The sequence below is a fragment of the Trachinotus anak genome, unplaced genomic scaffold (genome assembly GCF_046630095.1).
Source record: "Trachinotus anak isolate AG129_WGS33_773 ecotype Australia unplaced genomic scaffold, CSIRO_AGI_Tana_v1 ptg000018l, whole genome shotgun sequence".
NCBI lineage: Eukaryota > Metazoa > Chordata > Actinopteri > Carangiformes > Carangidae > Trachinotus > Trachinotus anak.
In genome coordinates this window covers 19,836,995-19,857,737 of record NW_027273869.1, presented here as the reverse complement: position 1 = coordinate 19,857,737, position 20,743 = coordinate 19,836,995, and the positions used below count along the sequence as shown (strand labels likewise).

Sequence of the window (20,743 nt, the reverse complement as noted above, 5' to 3'; positions counted from 1 at the left end):
GGGTTCAGGCAGACTCTGTAAATCCCAGTGGTCCTCACGTGTCAGCTCCCAGTGACCCACGCACAACCATCAAACACTCATGTCCAGAAACAGCCCGAGGGCCGGGTCACATGTGGAGCAGTGCCGGAACAGTTCATGTTCTCAGATGATGTTTACAGGTGCAAACAGAGGGGCATCATGGGAAAACTTTGCTGAGAGGATCCTGTGGAGCTGAAGGGAGCAGATCAGCACAGTTAACGAGTGATTCCATCACTTCATCAAACCTGTGAACGCACCAAAAAAGAAGGTGCATAGACAAGACTGTCCTGTACCAAACAAGGTCATAGGTCGTCTGTCAGCAGGTTACTATGACCCACCGTTAGGTTCTGTTGCTAGGCAACATCTAGTGGTCGTAGTGATGATGACAGGAGCAAAGGGAAAAGTGCGGTGACGTAGTTTATAGAGCGACAAAGTCCACGTCAGGAGGAGGTTGGGGCGGATGGATGAATATGACCCAGGAGAGCGGTGTTCGATTCCCATGTGACAGGAGCAGTTTATGTTGTTTCTATTATCCATGACCATTCGTTGTTGTTATTATTGTAACCATGACAACAAAGATCTTCTAATGTTGAGGAAAAACTTATTTTAACCCAAATCACCATCTTTACCTGAACCTAACCAAGACATGACTGTTACTATAGTAACCATGGTGACGAAGGTAGGTTCGCTGCGGTTGGTACAGTCAGTTTCAGGAGCCACTGTGGGTCGTATCAGAGGGTTGATGGGTGTTCAGGATGGTTATAGACATAACTTTGAACCTACACAGGATTTTACAGCTGTAGTTTCCTGCTCTAATAATAAACGACGTGTTCTCGGCCTTTCAGCAGAACATTTAGCAGGATCTATATTTTTCTTTTAACAAACTTTACACTTTTGTCAAACTGCTTGCACAGACAGCGCCTGTATATTTGCAGGAGTATTTGTCTCCTGCTGCGTTTTAACACAGACATGAGATTATCTCCTGCAGAGCTGAGTCTCCTAACCTGCCCTTTAACTGATGATCTTCTGCAGCCTGGCGTCTGTCAGATTAATGTCACATTTAAAGTCTGACTGCGACCGTAACGGTGACATGTGAGTGTATGAGGAGACCTTATCACAGATGTTACAGAGCATCTCTGCTTCCAGAGAATCCACCAGAGGACCAGAGTGAAATTCAACAGCCTCACAGCAACATGTGGACAGGAGAAGAAGAATGAGAATACCAACTGCTGTGTGTGTGTGTGTGTTGCAGGCAGTGAGCTCACAAGACAGAGGAAATGAGGTAGTGGCAGCCTGCAGAGGTCGTCTGCAGGCTGCTGAAGTCAGGACTTCAGCATGAGTCAGACTGAATTATGATGAGCCGAACACACAGGGAGAGGAGATGTTTTTAAATAATGTTGGAAAAGTTGCATCATAAAGTAATGAGCCCCTGTCCCCTCGCTGCCCCCGTAGCCCTCCAGAGTGCCCTCTGATTGGATAATGATCCTCCTGAACCGGGGCTGAGTGGAGCTTTTTGACTTCAGACCACTTTGTCATCTGGCAAAGGAAACTATGCAACAGGCTGCTCTGGATCTTTAAAGCCAAGAAACCCTCGGTTACCAGTGGCTTCAGGAAATGAGGCTCAGAGCAGCTGTTTTATTTGTCAGAATAAAGTTTTCTAAATTTGAACTCAGGCTTTAACTGTTGATCTGGTCCTGGTTTGATCCGTCTCTGTTCAGCAGTTTTTCCTCAGTGTGTTTGGATAGAAAAAAAAATGAGCTTTTTCCTTTTCTGTTTTCACCAGTGGAGTAAACAGTTTAGAAAATCTGATTTTGTGAATGGGAGATGGAAACTGTCAAAACTGATTTCACAGCAGAAAGAAAGTTAGAAGCTGCTTCAAGATGTTTTCAGTGGTTTTGTTAATAATTCTAATTTATGAAGACATATTTTATATAATCACAGTTGTCCAGGGGAGGAGGTACTTACAACCACATGACAGTCATTCACTTCATGTTTATATCTGATTAAAGTGCAGTGTAACATGTGTAAGACATCATACATCAAAAATCTGCTGTTATAGACTCAGGTGACAAAAAGGTCATAAAGGTTGCTCGGATTACATTTTTTTTCTTTGCAGTCAAACCAGCACCAGCAGAATGTCCCCTCCTGGCTGCCATACCAGGTCGTCAAGATTTTAATTCAAAGCTGAAAACCTGGAGGGACATGAAGGTGTTTCATCCTCTGCTCAGATCCTCTCTTCTGATTGGCTGACTGACCTGTTGTTACCAGAGCTCCAGAGAGAAGCCTGAGAGAGGAGATGTAAAACTACACTGAGATGGTTTCTGGTTCTTAAACCACAGATATATCTTCTGATGGAGATCAACACTTCAGATAAAACACAGGAGAAGTTAAAACATGGAGCTTTAACTTTAAGCTTTAAAGCAGGAGTGTAGCTGTGAAGCTCTGAGATTATCTGAACTGTTAAAAACACAAAATCAAACTTTAAAAAGTGACAATTTCATGATTTTCCATTTTCAAATGGAAGTAAAGTTGTCTGATTTGTTAACTTGGGTGACAGGTGTTGTTTACCTGGTTACGCTCTCATGGTAAAGGTGTCCGTCTGGACTTTTGGCTGCTGATTTCTCCTACTTCTCCTGATGACTGACATTTTTTGCAAATCTGTCTTTTCCTCTTCATGTCATCTCATTTTTTTCATTTTTCCCCCTGCGGCTCCCTCAGGCCATTCCATGGGAAAAGAAACTTTTCCTGCGGCCCTGGGAGTAATCCAGCTATTTTAGGAAAACACGTCACTGCTTTGAGCTGCAGCCCAGAAACTCTCCCTTATTTCCATCATCCAGCTTCTCTTTTTTTCTCGTTACTTGTTGCACAGCGCAGCAGTGTTTACCTTCCATTCAGACACACGCTGCTCTGAAACGCTGGTGTTTTACAGAGAAGCAGGAAGGAAAAGAAATCTCTTTATTCCCTCTTGTTTGTCGTGCACGGTGCAACATGCCTGCAGCAGGCACAGCAGAGGCATGACAGATCTTGCAAGTCGTGCACAACTTGTGGAGCAGCTCAGCGGCGTGATGTGGAAACGTCAGGAGGTTTGGTCCTGAGACGGCTGCGGCGTGACACTGCAGAGCCTCCTCTCTGTCTCTCGCCCCTTTATGTGTGTGCCATGGGTGGATGAGAGGATGGGTGGAGGAGGACGGAGCCCTGAGCCACAGGTATTCATTTAGGATCAAATCATGAATGGAAAAAAACGACGATTTATTTATTTTTTTTTTGCACGAGAATCGCTTGTTTTGCGGGACATTTCTCGCACTTTCCACGTTACCAGACGCGCACTGAGGTCATGAAACTGCCCCCCCCGTCACTGCATGTTCACATCTGCAAATATCACGTCACATTTCACCATAAACAACAACTCCAGTGATAACCTTGAGCCCGAGCCGCGCCGGAGACAACAGGTTCATTACGCACGACACTTTCTGTCTCCAGAAGGCTGATGTTTCCTCAGGACGGGGGGGGGCACCTGGTGCATGCTTGTTTCTAAATATTCATCCTGAGCATTTGTGCGTGCATGTGTGTTTTTACCCCCCCCCCCCCCAGTGAGAGAGCGTGCACACACACGTCAGCTCGGGGGGGGAGAAGCCTGCTTCAAATGCAGTGAACGTGACGCCGACGGTCCAGACCACAGCGGAGCGCGGACGGCGAAAGGTGAGCGTGGATCGGGAGGGGGGGGCACAGAAATGCCAGCGGAAGCAGCTCAGCCGCGGACGTGACGCCGACACACCGACAGCAGAGAGAGAGAGACGCGGACACACAGCTGGTTCCCAGATACGCGCCAAGGAGCCGGAGGGGACCGAGAGGACCGAGGAGCGGGGAGCGGCGCCCTTCTCTGGGGGGGAAACATGACAGTGGTGCCCGCAGAGAACCTGGATGAGACTGTGGCACTGGCCGCGCTGTCAGCCCAGGATGTGTACGACCCGGAGAGAGGCGGCAGCCAGGAGTGCTGCGAGCGGGTGGTCATCAACATCTCCGGGCTGCGCTTCGAGACGCAGCTGAAGACCCTGGCCCAGTTCCCCGCCACCCTGCTGGGGGACCCGCGCAAGAGGATGCGCTTCTTCGACCCGCTGAGGAACGAGTACTTCTTCGACAGGAACCGACCCAGCTTCGATGCCATCCTCTACTACTACCAGTCCGGGGGCAGGCTCCGGAGACCCGTCAATGTGCCGGTGGACATATTCATGGAGGAGATTAAATTCTACGAACTGGGGGAGGAGGTGATTGAGAATTTTAAGGAGGATGAGGGGTTTATTAAGGAGGAAGAGCGCCCGCTGCCCGAGAACGAGTTCCAGCGGCAGGTCTGGCTCCTGTTCGAGTACCCGGAGAGCTCCGGACCCGCCCGGGGCATCGCGATAGTCTCCGTGCTGGTTATTCTCATCTCCATCGTGATTTTCTGCATGGAGACTTTACCTGAGTTCAGGGAGGAGGCCAGAACGTTTGACGAGCACCTGGGGGTGAACGGGACCGTGCGCGCCAAGAAGCCAAACCCGTTCACAGACCCGTTCTTCATCGTGGAGACGCTCTGCATCATCTGGTTCTCCTTCGAGCTGCTCGTCAGGTTCCTCGCCTGCCCCAGCAAGCCCGCCTTCTTCAAGAACATCATGAACACCATCGACATCGTGGCCATCATGCCCTACTTCATCACGCTGGGGCTGGAGCTGGCGGAGCACCAGGGGAACGGGCAGCAGGCCATGTCCCTGGCCATCCTCAGGGTCATCCGCCTGGTCCGGGTCTTCCGGATCTTCAAGCTGTCCAGACACTCCAAGGGGCTGCAGATCCTGGGGAAGACCCTGCAGGCCAGCATGCGGGAGCTGGGGCTGCTGATCTTCTTCCTCTTCATCGGAGTCATCCTCTTCTCCAGCGCCGTGTACTTCGCGGAGACCGACGACCCGGAGTCCGGCTTCAGCAGCATCCCGGACGCCTTCTGGTGGGCGGTGGTGTCGATGACCACGGTGGGCTACGGCGACATGTGTCCGGTCACCATCGGCGGGAAGATCGTGGGCTCCCTGTGCGCCATCGCCGGCGTGCTCACCATCGCGCTCCCGGTGCCCGTGATCGTGTCCAACTTCAACTACTTCTACCACCGCGAGACGGAGCACGAGGAGCAGCTCCAGTACACGCACGTGACCTGCGGCCAGCCTCAGCCGCCGTTTGAAGAGTTCCGGAAGAGCGACAGCAAAGCGTCCCTGTCCAGGTCCGACGGCCCGGACGGCGACGCGGACTCCATCAAGTACACCAACTGCAGCCCGCACAAAGCCTACGGCGGGAAGCTCACCGACGTGTGACCCGGAGCCGGAATTTCGCGCCAGTGGCGCTGAGGGTCATTCCCCACATCCCGCGCTCTGGTTGGAGCTCAGACTGGCGAGCTTCTTCTTTCCTCCATCACCGGAATCATTGAACCACCGCGGGGGGGCGGGCCAGCAGAGATCATCTACCCCTGAAACTGTCTTCCATTACGCGCGTCTTGAGTTGGGGAAAAGCTTAGAAATGATCAGACTGCGGTCAAGTTGTAGCACTTTATTCTTTTATTATTCATGTTCCTCTTAGTAAATGCTAATTTATTGCCCTAATGATGCAGGTTCAAAGTTTACATTTGCTTTTCTGTCAATCTGCAGCAGAGACACAACACAGGACCAATTCCATCTAAATTTATAGACTGATGCAGGAGGCACATGGTGCCTGTTGTTATTATGGTCACACACACACACACACACACACACACACACACACACACACACACCTGTTATTTCACCCTCATGTATTTTCCACTCAGGCTGGATGGAGCTCAGTGGTGGATCAGATGATGCGCAGCAGCCTGGAAGAATCGATTATCCTCAAATTAAATGACTTAGATTTTAGTTAAATCTGATTCTTGTCTTGCAGGCTCCTGTGCAAACAGCCTGCAACCTGTTAGGGTTGCAGGCTGTTATTGACATGCACATTTAGAGCAGCAGGCTTCAGGGGGTGAAATCCTTCACAGTCGCCTGTTTGTAGAAGAAATATGAAATCAGGGGCAGCTTTTCCAAACCGAGAGCGCCCCTGTGTGGACGACAGGAAGCCCTGCATCTCTTCAGTGGATGCAGTTTCTATAGCAACCTTCCAGACTTTTCTGTATTGTCTGCCACAGGAATGAAAAGACGCAGCCTGAAACTGTGGAGATGAGGCCAGAAAACCACCATGTTGTGGAAGCCTCCATGTTGTTCGATTTCACCAGCTGAAACTGAAGCACCTTTATGGTAAATTGATCAAGTATAAGATATTTGCAGCCATTTATTGAACCGTTATCCATGCACCTTAGTCACACAGGATATGATCCATACAAATAGTCAAAACTGGGTTACAGCCAGCAATTATTTCTAATTGTCTTTATTTCAGGCTTTATTTATATTTCAGAAATAGTGACAAATACCCATCACATGATCCAGGAGCCCAAACGGAGGTTTTCACATTTAATATTTTTTAAGATAAAAAAAACAAAAAACAAACAAACCCCAGGAACAGTGTTCACATTTAAGACAAGGAAAAAAATACTCACTGTCAATCGTAAAAAAAAAAAAAAAAAAGTGGTATTCTGGATGTTTGATTGATTTTGAGGCTGATGTAAACTGTACTGACATGAGAAGAAGAAAGTGATGTGATCGTGAGCATTTAAAAAAAATCACAAATGGCAGTGATGGTAAATTTTGAACAGCAAAGCTCAATGAATTTACAAAAATTATATGAACAATAGATATAATGATTAAAAATCTAAGTTTTGTATATCAGCCACGTATGGAAGCAAAATCAGGCAAAAATGGGAATCATTTCATCTCTTAAAATAAACTGCATTTAAATTATGATTTCATTTCACATTTAGGTATTAGTTCAGTGTCTAATATTGTAAAATGAAGCTGAAAACTATCTACAAGGTTTTACTACTACCACCTTGGAAATGTCTATTGTTAAGGTTTACAAATAAAAATTGGAAAGTTCAATGGGATAAATATCTCAAAAACTATTGTGAAGTTTCCCAAATTTGCTAAATTTAAAAATTCAGATCATGTGTCCACATAAAAAGTCACGTAAAGTTAAAAGAAAGAAAAAACGATTTGAAGATTTGAACTTTATAACTGAATTTGTGAAAATTAAATTTTTTAAATGATCCACATAAAATTCAGATAGATGGCTAATGAGAATTTCAATGCCATAAACTTAGTGATAGACTTTAACATGAACTATTTAGTTATTTATAAAAAGTCTAAATGATTTGGGCCTTATTTTGCCTCCATGGCCAAGAGACATACTGATAGTGATGTAACTTATTCACAGATATCATCTGATAACGACGGTCCGCTCATGTATCAGTCGGACTCTCATTTTTTGTACATGAGAAATTAAAAACGCTGAAAATGCTGAATCAAAAATATTAAGTAAGTAAATTAAAGTAATTTTCTGTCAACCGATCGATAATTTAGCTCTTGACCCTGTATTTTGCAAACACAGCTGACCAGTCTTCGTTAGGTTAAGAACACTATAAGTTCTCACACAGTAAGAAACAGGTCCCTTGTTGTATTTGAGGTTTCCAGCTCCTCACTGATCTGGATTCATCTGGACTCATCTGGACTCCAGGGACGAATTATTCAACGGAACCAGCTGGAAAAAAGGGGATTTTTAACAAACTGATGGAATCAAAAGTTGGTCCCTGGGATGTTTTCACTGTGAAGGTCACATGTTCACAATCCTGTTGGTTGGATTATTATGGATGGAGGCCTGATGGAGTAACGGCTGAGTCATCGTCAGACAGGTGGATGGACAAATCTATAACTCAGATGACCATCAGATTCACTGGAGGGCTGGTCCAAACAGAGGTGAGTCACACCTGCACAAAACTACATCCAGAAACCCTGAACAAGTTGATCACATTGTAGTGGTGATTTTTGAACAGCTCCATATCAGACGGAGTTGCTCTTGTTTTTACCCTTTTCCTCAGTCAGACGTTACGTTCGTGTTAGCAGATTTATGTGGCGGAGGGTTTTTTTATTTTGCTCTATCCAGGTGATATCCTCTTTTTCACTGACATCATTTTCAATATATATATATATATATATATATATATATATATATATATATGCTATAACTATTAAACAATTTTATTCACCCTCTGTCTGAGAGCTTTGTTAGAGCCCAGGGCTCTTTAAGGCCTCCTTCTAAAGCTGACCAATCAGGGCCCAGTGTGCTCTGATTGGTCAGTTTGCCAGTAACAACACTTTGCAGTCTAGCGCAGCTGTAAACGAACTGTTCTGGATGTTACAGGGAGTCTGAAGGAGGGAAATGGCTGAAATTAGGAGAAAAGTGCTTCAAATAAAGTCTCTCCACCATCTGTCAGGACTTCACATGACAATACTCATCACTCTGAACATTTTTATCAAAACCCTTTAGATCCTTTTGATCTGTGGACACTTGAGAACTAAAAGAATATAAATAATGAGGAACAGACAGTCGGACCTCAGATTTCTTCAAAGGTAGGGAGTCACTCGCTGTTTTGGTGGTTTAGGATGCCGGTAAATGTGAATTATTTATACCTTTGTGCTCATGGTTACTGAAAAATGAACTGAATAGTTAAATTGTGGATAGTTTATCTGGATAAATTATGATACCTTGTTAGCTCGGATAAATTATTAGTTAATATTAACAGACATTGAAGTCTCTGTCTCGGTTGCTTGGTCGCTGCCGACCCAGTTAAACATCACAAATCCACAATAATGATACACACTTACAGGTTGTGAGCCTGAGCCACATGAAGTGGAAACTGCTCCGTCCTTCAGAAATAAGTGAAAATCCAGCCTCAAACTGTGCACGGCTCTTAAAGCAGTGGAGGGAACCTGGTAAAAATGAGTTCTTTGTGGTTCGTTCACATAAAGTAAATCCAGGCAACTGAAAACAGTTTCTTTTCGGCAGTAGAGTTAAAAACACTCTACTTGGCCTTTTTTTAAGTAGTTGTGCGCTGTGCTGAGTGCAAAGTGTGGATAGACTGCTGCAGGGATGACTTATTTTTCTAGGCCAACACAGATGTTCGAGTTTCCTCCACAGAAAACCAAAGGGATTATTACAGGAGCGTCTGGATGACTGTAGGAAATAAACTGTGACAAACAACAGTTTCTGACCCTGACAGGTTTGGTTCAGCAGGATCATCTTCACTAATGACTCCACTTTATGATGTTTGAAGCCTAAATACAACCAGCAGCAGTAAGAAGCTCATGTTAGGCTGTAAACCAACGACCCCACGGTCACATGACTTCACCGTCACCACCACTAACCTTCAGCCTGTAGTCTGATTCAGCTCTGAGCTCTTCTACAGAAGCCTTTCCTCTGACAGAGTTAGTGACAGTCTGTGGAAACACAGCGAGGCTGTAAAGGTGGACTGGTGAGGAGGTCGGTTTCATGTTGGACTGATGGCGTTTAACGTCCCCGACGACCTCTGTCGTCTCATTTAGACTCTCGTTAGCAACCGGCCTTTTTAACAGATGGAGAAGCTTCAAGAATCAGGACTGAAGGATTCACTGACGGAGTTAATGTTGTAGAATCAAACACGAAAACGTCTTGAGCTTGTGTTCGCCACAGACCTTATATTCACGATCTAATCAAAACACATTTAAACAACTAAAGTTCAGGAAGACAGAACTGGAGGTGCTAAATTTCCAGGTTTTAGGATTCATTCCTCTGCACTCTCTCAGAAATAAGATCTGGACCCCAAAGATTTTCATCTTGATAAAGTGGAGACTTTGAGCCTTGTGACTTTGTAGATCCTGCACATGCACAAAAAGCTGTATAACGCATTATAGGAAGAAGATACATAAGCACAATGTTCATGCTGCTGTAAATGTATTAATTTACCAGTTGGGCTAATCCTGACTTTTTCACACCAAAGAGTTCTCTTCTAAAAGAGACCAGGATCATGTCTGTAATCTAAAGTGTTAAACAACACGAATCGTTTCAGTCTGGATATATTATTTTCAGTCTGCTGGAAAGATGGGTTAGTTGTAGACAGTTGTAGCTGTGATGTGAAGTTAGTTGTTATTTTTGGTGGGTCCTGCTGGTTGGATGGTTTGTTGTTGCATATCATCACCATCTTAACATACAGATAGAAGATTTGTGTATATCAGTTATTCTGTTGTTGTTGTTGTTGTTGTGACTCAGTGCGACACACAAATGACACAAATACCTTTAAAATGAGGTTTTACAGCTGTGAAACTAAACCTTGAATTTCCTCAGTTTAACTGAGAACAAGGGAAACTGCAGCAACAGTAACTTGACCTTTGACTGGTGACGCTGATGTTGTCCCACAGAGGTGCAGTACATCTGTGCGCCTGCAGGTGGCAGCAGCTGCTGCAGCTGTGAGGGGACAGAGGTTTTATCAGCTGCATCCGGATGAAGGAGGAGAGAGGATCTAAAGCTTTTCCTTCACTTCAGAATTTCATTTAAATAAAAAACACTTACAGTTTTAGCTGAGATTTTGAGCTTCACATTTTGGCTGCACAGCCTGTTAGAGTTAAACTGCAACACTGGAGTAATGAAGAATTATTCAGTGGCTGTGAGAAACAAGTGAAAACTACCATCAAATACACATTTTATTTGAGGAGAATTAACCCATCGACTACACCATGATTTTAGTTTAAGAAACAAACCCTCATCCTGAGACTGAGCTACACCAACAAGCACCAAACACCCAGTCCCGTCATTTTTTGATTTCTTTGATGAAGCAGTGAAATGCAGAGCGGCCGGGGTTTCACTGTCCTGTGTGTCCGTGCAGCACCAGGACTGTCCAGTCAGTTTCCTGCCCGTCCATTGAACCAAACTGCAGGTGTGATAATGGCTTTAGTTCCAGTGAATCTTGATGCTACAGCCCCCACTGACATTCACTCAGATATCAGGGGCCTGTTTTTCCTCCAGCTCCTGAACTATGTGATAATAATGTATTTCACAGGTGCATATAAAGCCTCTCTTCCATTAGGGTAAATACAAACCCAGTTTCCAAGCTACAAAGATTAGGACTGAATTCATTCATGTTGGCTTCTCCCAGACATGTGTTTGAATGGTCCCATGTTTAACCTGGTCTCTGGTGAACTGGTTTGGATTCAGGTCAGTGGAGTCACAAGCACAACTGTCCAAATGAAATCTGTTCACTGGTTTCACCACAGAGATCTGGGCTTCGTTCTGTGGTCTGCAGCCTTTATAGCTCTCCTCAGACCAGGTTCTGCTGCTCTGACGAATGACGACTGACTCAGGTGGTTGAAATGAATCTCGTTCAGCTTCATTCAGGACTCCACTCTCATGAACTGAACTCATTTTTTTTTTGTTTTTATTTCCAGACGGGATTTACTGCTCTACATTACTGCTTTCATTTCTACCTTGTCCAGGAAAGTAGAACCAAGTTCTCACTGAACAGACTGAACATGTGAACTGTCTGCATCAGTGTCTCTCAGTAAAACACTGAAGTTATAACAAGGCTGCGTTTGGTCTGCATCAGTGTGAGACGGTCACACTAGTTGTTTCCTGTGCTGGTCAGGGGTCAGGGGTCAGGGGTCAGGGGGTCAGCTGTGACAGTGTGAAGGTGACATCATGTTTGGAGCGTGTTGTATGAATCACGGGCTTCTGTCCCACCGAACATCGACCATGTTACAGTTACGTAACGCAGCATCTCATGTCAGACTGAGAGCAGCAGACATGACAGCATCGCACTAACTGACTGTGTCCCCCCCGGGAGGGTTCTTGGTCAAAATCTCTTCCTGTGTAGTCACCCCTGCCCCCCCCCCCTCCGCCCTGCGTGTCCTCTCAGAACATATGCAGCCGAGGCAGGCGGAGGTAAACAGGTTTCCCCTTGGATGACACTGCTGCTGTTGACGGGGCAGAGTTACACTCTGACAGCTATTGTTAGCGTCTTTGTCACTACTGTGGGAATCTGTCCCGAAGCCTTAAGTGGCCTGCAGTGAGTTATACCCCCCCACCCTCCTATACCTCCACCCCACCCACTCCTTTTTCCACTTCATGAGAGACAAACAGGCGCAGACAAAAACAGCAGCGTGGAGGTAAAGATGGAGGGAGGACACTGAGGAGAGGGGGAGGGCACGGGTTCAAATACATGATGGTGGAGGCTGAAACAAATGAAATATGATCATTTTAGGTTCATATTCAACGCTCCGTCCAAAAAAGCAGCCAAACTGCATCCTTGAAATAGTATTTTGACAAAACAACCTCAACTCAAAGTCCACTTACACACTTTTTCTGGCACTTTTAACAGAGCTTTCAACTTAACATTTGAGCAGAAAGGGGCAAGAAAAGTCCTAAAGTCCTCGTTCAGTTTCCTCTGCAGCTTGGTCACAAAATACTCAGACTGAGACCTGACAGGTTCTGTCTCTGTCTCTCTGGTAGGGAGCTCACTGAGGCTACGTCCTCACTACTGTGTTTTAGTTTTAAAACTCAGGTCTTTTACTGTTTAGTGGAGATGAGCATCGACGCCTCCACCTGCGTGCCTTGTTTGTTATCTCTTGGTCCTCCAGGTCCAACTTTCTGGACCTGAAGGCTGATACAGTTCGTCTAAGGCCAGTGTTGTTACTCCGATCTCTCAGATTGGTGTGAATGAAATACTTCTGTCTGAACAGTTGCTGTTGTAAACAGATCTGTTTGTTTAAGTGGTAAAACATATACTCACAAATGTTTGTGTGACTATATTGTAGTTACAGTAATGTGGCACCGACCGGGGGTGAGGATGTGTGGTAGGAGGCCCAGATAAGCTAATTAGCTTAAAAAGCTAAAAAAAAAAAAAAAACAATGGAAGAAATGAAGGTGAACTAGTTCGTCTGAATCTACGTGAACTGAACTCTGATGTATCTCTCGTGAAGCGTGAACCTGCACCACCCTGCTCCAAACACTGTCCGACCTGTCGGCGTGGAGTCCGTCCACCGGCCTCATGAGTCGCGTTCATTCAGGTCGAAGGTCGCAGTTATTTAAAGACATTTATGTCACTTACACTTGAATTATAGGCACCTATAAGACCTTCACCAGCGCAACATTAAACCATCACTGACAGCAGCTGCTGAGCTGTGGTTGCCATAGTGATGGGATCACAACATCCACATAACATCACGCTGAAGCGGTTTACTCTGTTTACACTTCATACTGTTTACACTGTTGTTGTAATGTTGTATAAGAAGATGCAGCTTTACACATAAAGATTTTATTCGTAATATTTTTGTCGGAGGGCCAGATTAGGTCCACAGGCCGCTGTTTGCTTACCACCGCTATAGTGACAGAGAGTTCTGCAACCTGAACCAAGCCTGTTGTGAACTGATGTGGTTTCAAGGTCAGTTCTCATTAACTCACAGAAATCTGAGGCTTTGGTTGAACCTTGTTTAGTTTAGTCATGTACAGTGTGTTTTATTTTTTATTTAAAGTAGCAGCGTGATCCAGGAAGTGATTTGGCTTTGTGTGTGCAGGCTGGGTGATAAAATTAAAATCTGTCTCATTGTTTGTGGCTCATGATTTGAGATTAGTACAGTAAAGGTCAGGTTTGAATCTGATTTTGATTCATTCAAGTCACCAGGGTTAGGATCAGAGCAGGGTCAGGCCAGGATTGGGTCAGGGTCACCTGAAGGACAGGTAAGGATTTGGTTAAAGTTGATTAGGATTGGGTTAGGGTTGGGTTGAGTTCAGGTCAGGGGGTTTAAAGTGTTAGAATTAATATCAGGTCGAGATCAGGTTAGAATCAGGCTAGCGTCAGGTTTGGATCCGGTTATGGTCAGGTTGAAATCAAGTTAAGATTGGGTTTACATTAGGTTAGAATTTGGATATAGTCCAGTTCTGGTTAGGTTAGGGTCAAGTAATATTGGGTTAACGTCAGGTCAGTGACAGATTTAAGTTGGGTTAAGATTGAGTTAACAGCAGGTTAGGATCAAGGTATGATCAGGTTTTGATACGGTTAAGGTCAAGTCAGGGTCAGATTAAAGTCGAGTTAAATCAGGGTTAAGGTCCGGTCAGGATCAGGTTAAGGTTAGGGTTAAAGGTTAGGTCAGATTTGGGTTATTGGGTTTACTATGACAGTTCTTGAGGTTTTGGCCTGTGCAGTTCACTGCTGTGGTATAAGTGAGACAAACCTCTGCCTAATGTGATTATCAAACAATAACACATTATATGTAGATAATCCATTATTTTTCAAGAACTGGACAGATGACTGCATATTGTTCTTTACAATCCCTTTGATATTATTACTTGATATCCCCTTACTCTTCCTTCCTGGAGAACAGTCTATTTTTAGCAGCTACTACATGGAAAATGTGCAGCCATGCTTACAGATGCCAGCTGATAATACCTTGCAGAATCTGCTGGAGTGAAGTGAAGCTCAACAAAATGCACAGAGCAGTTTCACTGGATTATTTTACAAATTACGTGCAGTACACAGCTGGTTTGACTGCTCCTGTTTATGGTCCAGCTCACCGGCTGCTTGCTTGTCCTGTTTCAACTCGTCACGTCCTGTCTGGAGGACGGTTTTTACACTGCAAACAGTTTCCCACCAGTGTCCAAAACTGACACCAGAGATTAACCAGGGTCAATCAAGTGACGAGTTTCTGACACGGGTTAAGATCAGTCTGTTTGTTACAGGCAATGATTGATGGGGGAATTTTTCACTTATTAATCCCTTAAAATAAGATCTACTTTTGATTTCTTCTTGGGCTGAGACAGTGTACATGGACGTACTGTATATACATATTTGTCGGTTAAATCGATGGTTGTGTAATCTTTAAATCCCATGATGAAGGAGTGTTGCTGCTTTACAGCGGCGTGAAGGGGAGAAGGCAGATTAGAGTCAACTGAGTGTAAGATTTAGTCATTTGGAAGATGTGAATTATTAATTCTAGTGAACAAAATCATCAGTAATTTAAGGGTGGAATTACCAAATAATCCAGTTTGATAAACTGGGGGGGAATGATCATACATCACTTGGTGATTTTGCTGGAAATTCTCTACAAAAACTAATTTGAATGAATATTGTGATTCTGTTTTTGGACACAATTTTAACCCGTCCACATAATTACTATAGTCTTCCCTGTTGTCCAGGCCGCGGTGACGCTTTAACGAATTTGGTCCGTGTTGTGAGCTCGGTGCTGCTGCACAGCTTGGCTGCTCTCTGTGTGCACAATCAAGACACAATAAACAGGAAGTGATGGCTGCTGGTTTGTCCTGTCCTTGGCTTTGCTTCCTCAGCATGTGACTGTGATGATGAAGATGGCCTGGAGTGTGTGTGTGTGTGTGTGTGTGTGGCCGACAGAGGGACTGGGAAAGAGGAGTACGCAGATGTGTGCACAGATTGTGAGTCCATTACATGGTTACAGTGTGTATGTTGTGGCTGCTACTGCTGCTATTGTTTTATATAGTTCTGGATTTTTGTATAAAAAGGAAATGATGCCTAAGAGAGGAAGTTCTGTGACAGTCAGAGAAACAGGACCATAGAAAATGTATCTGTATGTGACAGCATCCAGATGAAAACTGACAGTAGCATTAAATACACTGAGATTTGATTGATGTGCTTTTAATATTTGCTGGTGTGATTAGTTACTTTCCAAAAACAAGCAGGTTGACAGCTGTCACATATATGACAGCAAATCAAAAAGCTTTGGAGTTGTTAGAGGGTGTGTTTCTCCTCGTCAGCAGCCGTCATGCTAAGCTAGGCTAAACAAGTCCTGGACACAGAGGCCTTAAAAAATGAATGCTATACTATATTTTCCTTATTATCAGAAATCCCACGTGCAGACTCAAACCAACAGCGTGACCTCCCTACTCTCTCTGCGGCTCTGAGCTTTAAGCCCATTGGTTCCAACTGAAACTTAAATCTTTGAAAGCACTTCCCAAATATATAGTTTAACTTTTAGAAAATGCTCAGTAATTTCCTAAAACAGCTGGTTGCTGTAGTTTTTAATCAAACAAACAGGAGGAATTAGTGCTTTTGTTGGGGACTATTTTTTTAATCCACATTTGGTGCTTCAGTGAGTATTTGTGGCAGCAGGATGTTGAATGTGGGTCTGAGTCTCACAATGATCAGAAGCCTTAAGACGGAGAGATAAAAATGTTCTTTATAAATGAGCAAAACCTTCTGTAATCCAGCCTGACACCACCCAACTGTGTGAAGCTTAAAATGTGTGACATAAGCAAAATGTCCTTAAGTTGCATGTTATTTATATATTTGTCTTTTTCTTTTCCAGTGGTGACGAGCTGCTCCTCCACCCTGCTTCTCCTTCACTTCACGGCGCCTTGTCAAACCAAAAGAGTACGGCAACCCTGCTCCTATCTTCTTCTTCTTCTTCTTCTTCTCCTTCTTCTTCGTCTTCTTCTTCCTCCTTCTGACGAAGATGAAGTAAAACAAACTCTGGTTGAAAACACTGACACTCATAGGAAACACAGAGCTATGAGACGCCTTTCCATTACACGAGGACATCCCGACTGATTTTTGCACAGAGCAAAGCTACAGTGGGACTCTGAGGTACGACAAACCTTACTTGAATCATCACGATGCTATGTATATTTACTACATGTCTGCTGGCTAACGGAGTCCTCCATATATTCACAACTAGATGTTTATTGGGAGACTGCTCCTCTTGCTGTAGAGAAACTTGTGAGTCCTGTCTGTATGTTGCATATCATATTCAAACCAAAACATATTATTGCATGCTTGGAAAGTAGAGCATGTAAACAGAAGAAAATAGGTTTGGCTTTTGTGTTGACGGCTCAACCCAGCACTGCTAATCTGAAATATGGGAACAAGAACAACAACAACCACAACTCATCGATATCAAGTTGATTCAGATAATTGTTTGACAAGTAGAGTTAGTTGCTAAATCTCTATTTTTTAAAGTATCATACTGTATGTGTTTTATATGGAGAGATATTGGTTAACCATGAATTATTTTGTAGATTTTTACCATTTTTGCTAATGTGTTAAATTTCCTTTTTTCTTTTTCTTTTTTTTTCTTTTTCTTTTTGCCTTGGTAAAAACAAAGCATCCGTGGGCAGTTTGCCCCTTAGAGGAATGTCTGTGCTGGAAGTTAGGACAAAAGACAGTTGAAACGCATTTATTGCAGACATCTGACATCTGATTTTCTTTGGATATTTCTGAATGTTTCTGATTGTGTTTGGGTTTTTGATCAGAATGCTGTAATATCTGTTATATCAATAACATCTACCTCAGTGTCCGCTCATTAATGACAGAAGCTTTAACACCTGAACGAAATTGGTGTCCCTCCATTATATGAACACAGTCATCAGACCTGGGTTGAGTTTTTAAATGCCTCTTTATAATTATCTGGTGCAATTAAATAAATCCAAATGCTCTATAAACTGCCATTTAATAACTTAGAGAAGTACAAAAAAGGTAAAACATACTAGGAGAAATGTATCACCATCATATTAACTGGGGTTATATGTCATCCAGCCTGACTAAAGCAAAGCAATGTAGAGCCTGATATTTTATTTGCACAGTTTATTAATTTATTTGTGGAATTTGTGTGAATGAATGTGAGTGATTTTGAATTAATTGTTGATTTAAGGGCAATAATGTACTGCAGAGGGTTGCGTGGGTCAGCCTGTCTAAAAAAAAAAAAAAGAAAAAAAAAGAAAGAATGAAAACCCCTAACAATTAATTAGTTGGATGTTTTTATGGAATTTAATGTCAACCAATGGTCTAAAAGAGGTTTTACAATTAACTGCAAAGGATACAGTTTAGGAGTGATGATTAATTCCTGTAATCAGACACAGCTTTGGGGACTTTTAAAGAAATGGTTTGATATTTTGTTTTCAGATGGACGTGAGTTTCAGCTTATACGTTCAGTACAAAGATAGGTCCAGCCAGTGTTTAGCCTAGCTTAGCACAAACACTGGAAGTAGGGGGGAACTAGCCTAGCTCTATCAAAAGTGAAAAAATATACCACACCATTTAATTAGCTTAAATTGGCTACTTTTGCTTTGTTATATACTGTACACGTCATACTACAAAGACTGGAAGCAGGGGGACCTGTTAGCCTAGCTCTGTCAAAACAGGTTAAATACACCGACTTCAAAGAAACTGTTTAACAGGAGTAAAAATAGAGATGTAGAAATGAGACATTGTGGTTTTTGGTGCAGGAAGAGGTTGAGCTATTGGCTAACAAAAGCTGTAGTGAAAAGACTTAAAGTAAAGGCAAACTGCTCATGTAACCAGAAGCAGGATGTTATGCTAGCTGTTTATGCTTAATGTTATAATATCAACAGTTATAAGATTCAACAGTTTGCTAGCAGGTTCAAGCTAACTAATATTTGAGTGTTAACAAACACTTAGCATATCTCATACTGTGCTAGCTGTTAGTGGCTAACTAGCTTCTTCAAAAGTTAAAACTCTGGTGCAACCCCAGGTCTGTCTGATTTACATGTTGAATAAAGTCTGCTCTCATTTGGAAAGTAAAGACATGTAAAAGTGTTTTTAGCAACAGTTAGCATCTCATAAGTTTTGTCCTCATGGTGGGGTTGCCTGGTTTTAGCCTATGAGCTTGTAAACTAACAAGATACAACATGTAGAACTAAAAGTTCAGCTGTGAGGGTGTTTGAAGCAAGGCTAACACTTTCACCTGCTTCTAGTCTTTATGCTAAGCTAAGTTAAACACATTCTGGACCTGTTTCTGTAATGAAATGAAATGATTCATCGTTTCATCAGTCTTTGGGGAAGAAGACAAACAAAAAGGTTTTATCACCATCGTCATCATGATCATAAAACATTGGTGGTCTGTAAAAACTTGTACCCTTCAAACCCCCAGCATCAACTCTGCAGTTTGGTGTTGTTGTAATTCTGCTTCGCGTAGACATTAAAAACAGCTGAGGGAGATTTCTGTTTGACAGAGGCACTGATGAGCTGTCACTGGGCATTACTCGTGATGATTAATGTATTCTGCATACTGTATGTGCAATAATAATAATAAGAAGAAGAATACCACATTTCCTCTGTGAGCGCAGAAAGACTTGTCTTGACTTCCACATATTTAACCATCTCTTGATATTCACCGCATGTTCCATCCATGGTTGCGTCTCTGAGGACATTTTCATGCTTCATTATCAGCTGCAGAGTTCAGTTCAGACTTGTCACCAAATTGTCTCATTTTCATGCAAAAACAAGAAAAAGCAATAGTGTGAGTGATTCCTGTGCTCTCTGAACTTCAGAGTGGAGGCAAAATGCACTATGATTTTTCTTCTTTCTGTTTTTTATTCCCAGTTACTGTTCATTGCCATGTTTATTTTGACAATCTTCAATTGTGATCTATTTTTGATAAAATAAATTTTGAATCCTGATCAGTTTCAATCTCCATGTATTTCAGACGACTGCACATGAAGATGTGTAATTTTCTGTTTCTTGTGTGTTGCCATTGAAACATTTCCACGTGATGGGAAGGATGGATTTAAAAAGCGTGGCCTGTGTGAATGTGTGTGTGGCTGGGATAAAACGCCATCACGTGTATTACCTACATCCATCCTGTGGTTCCCCTGTGAACTTATCAGTGGAGAGGAAAGGTTTGATAGTTGGCCTCAGAACAGTCAGTCAGGACTCTGAAATCATGACACCAATCCTACTTAATATGAATCAAAGCTACACGAGGAGCTGGGGAGCGAGTTTCTGAAAACCAGAAATCTCAGCAGCTGAAAGACGACTCGACGACATTAACCCTGCAGAGTTATAGATACTTTTGTTATTGTCCCCAAATAATATTGATGAGAAAATCTGTTCATAGGTTAAGGTTTATGCAGATGTAGAGCCACAATAATCAGTAGGAAAAAATGAATCTACAACTGTTGCGATAATCGATTCCTTGTTTAGTCATTTTTCAAGCAAAAATTATAAAATTTCTCTGGTTAAACAAGCAATTTAAATCGGGTTTGAATTTGGATTCGGTTTCAGCCAGTGTGGCCTGTAATATCAGATTAACTGAAGACAACATGAGCAGCAACATTAAGAAATGTGAGCTTTTTACAGTGTGCCAAGATTATAAAACAGTCATAAGAATATTCAGGACATCAAAAATATTGAGACTTAAAAGGGAAAAAAGAAATGTAGTTGTTGTCTTGAACAGGCCTTAGGTAAAAATCCAGACCACATACTAAAATAATGTATTGTAATTTTCAGACATTTGTAGAATAAGCAACCAGAGAAAATGCTGATCTTTTATTTTTCCTCATTAGATGCAAACTTTGTTGGCCCTGTCACTCTGTCCACAGTTAATACCCCATGACAAGAAAACCCTAAAAACAGATGACAGCGAGAAATTGCAGACTTGATGTTTAAATGCACGTCATGTTTTGTGTTCTGTTTGCACATCAGATCCTTTCACCTTATTATAAAGCTTATTAAAGGTAAAAGTCAGAGTTTGAAGGGAATACGTTGCATCCCCCACTTCCTAAACCAAACACACAGCATTGAATTTCTTCATAACAAACTATCCTTTAACATGTGAGTCATAACAACATTCATGTCTGAAGGGTTGCAGTGTTGTTAAATGCTCCATAGGTAAAGCTGCAAATGAACTGCAGACAGAAAACCAGCAGATGTCACTTAGAAACATGCAGTAACCACAGTTATTCATCAATAAGCAATAATGCATGAAAAGTACAATATCATCAGCAAAGGTGATGT

General features: G+C 42.9%; 1 protein-coding gene across 1 annotated transcript; it reads left to right on the top strand.

Moving 5' to 3' along the window:
- The first annotated feature begins 3,210 nt into the window (after positions 1-3,210).
- Positions 3,211-19,407, top strand: LOC139635020 (shaker-related potassium channel tsha2-like). Its single transcript, XM_071501910.1, has 2 exons — positions 3,211-7,913; positions 16,299-19,407. Exon 1 carries the CDS (start codon positions 3,912-3,914, stop codon positions 5,349-5,351), a length of 1,440 nt encoding a protein of 479 aa, XP_071358011.1. The 5' UTR covers positions 3,211-3,911; the 3' UTR covers positions 5,352-7,913; positions 16,299-19,407.
- The last annotated feature ends 1,336 nt before the right edge of the window (positions 19,408-20,743 follow it).

Bases quoted from the DNA above. Each gene is read 5' to 3' on its own strand.
- LOC139635020 (XM_071501910.1), top strand. From the start codon at position 3,912: ATGACAGTGGTGCCCGCAGAGAACCTGGATGAGACTGTGGCACTGGCC.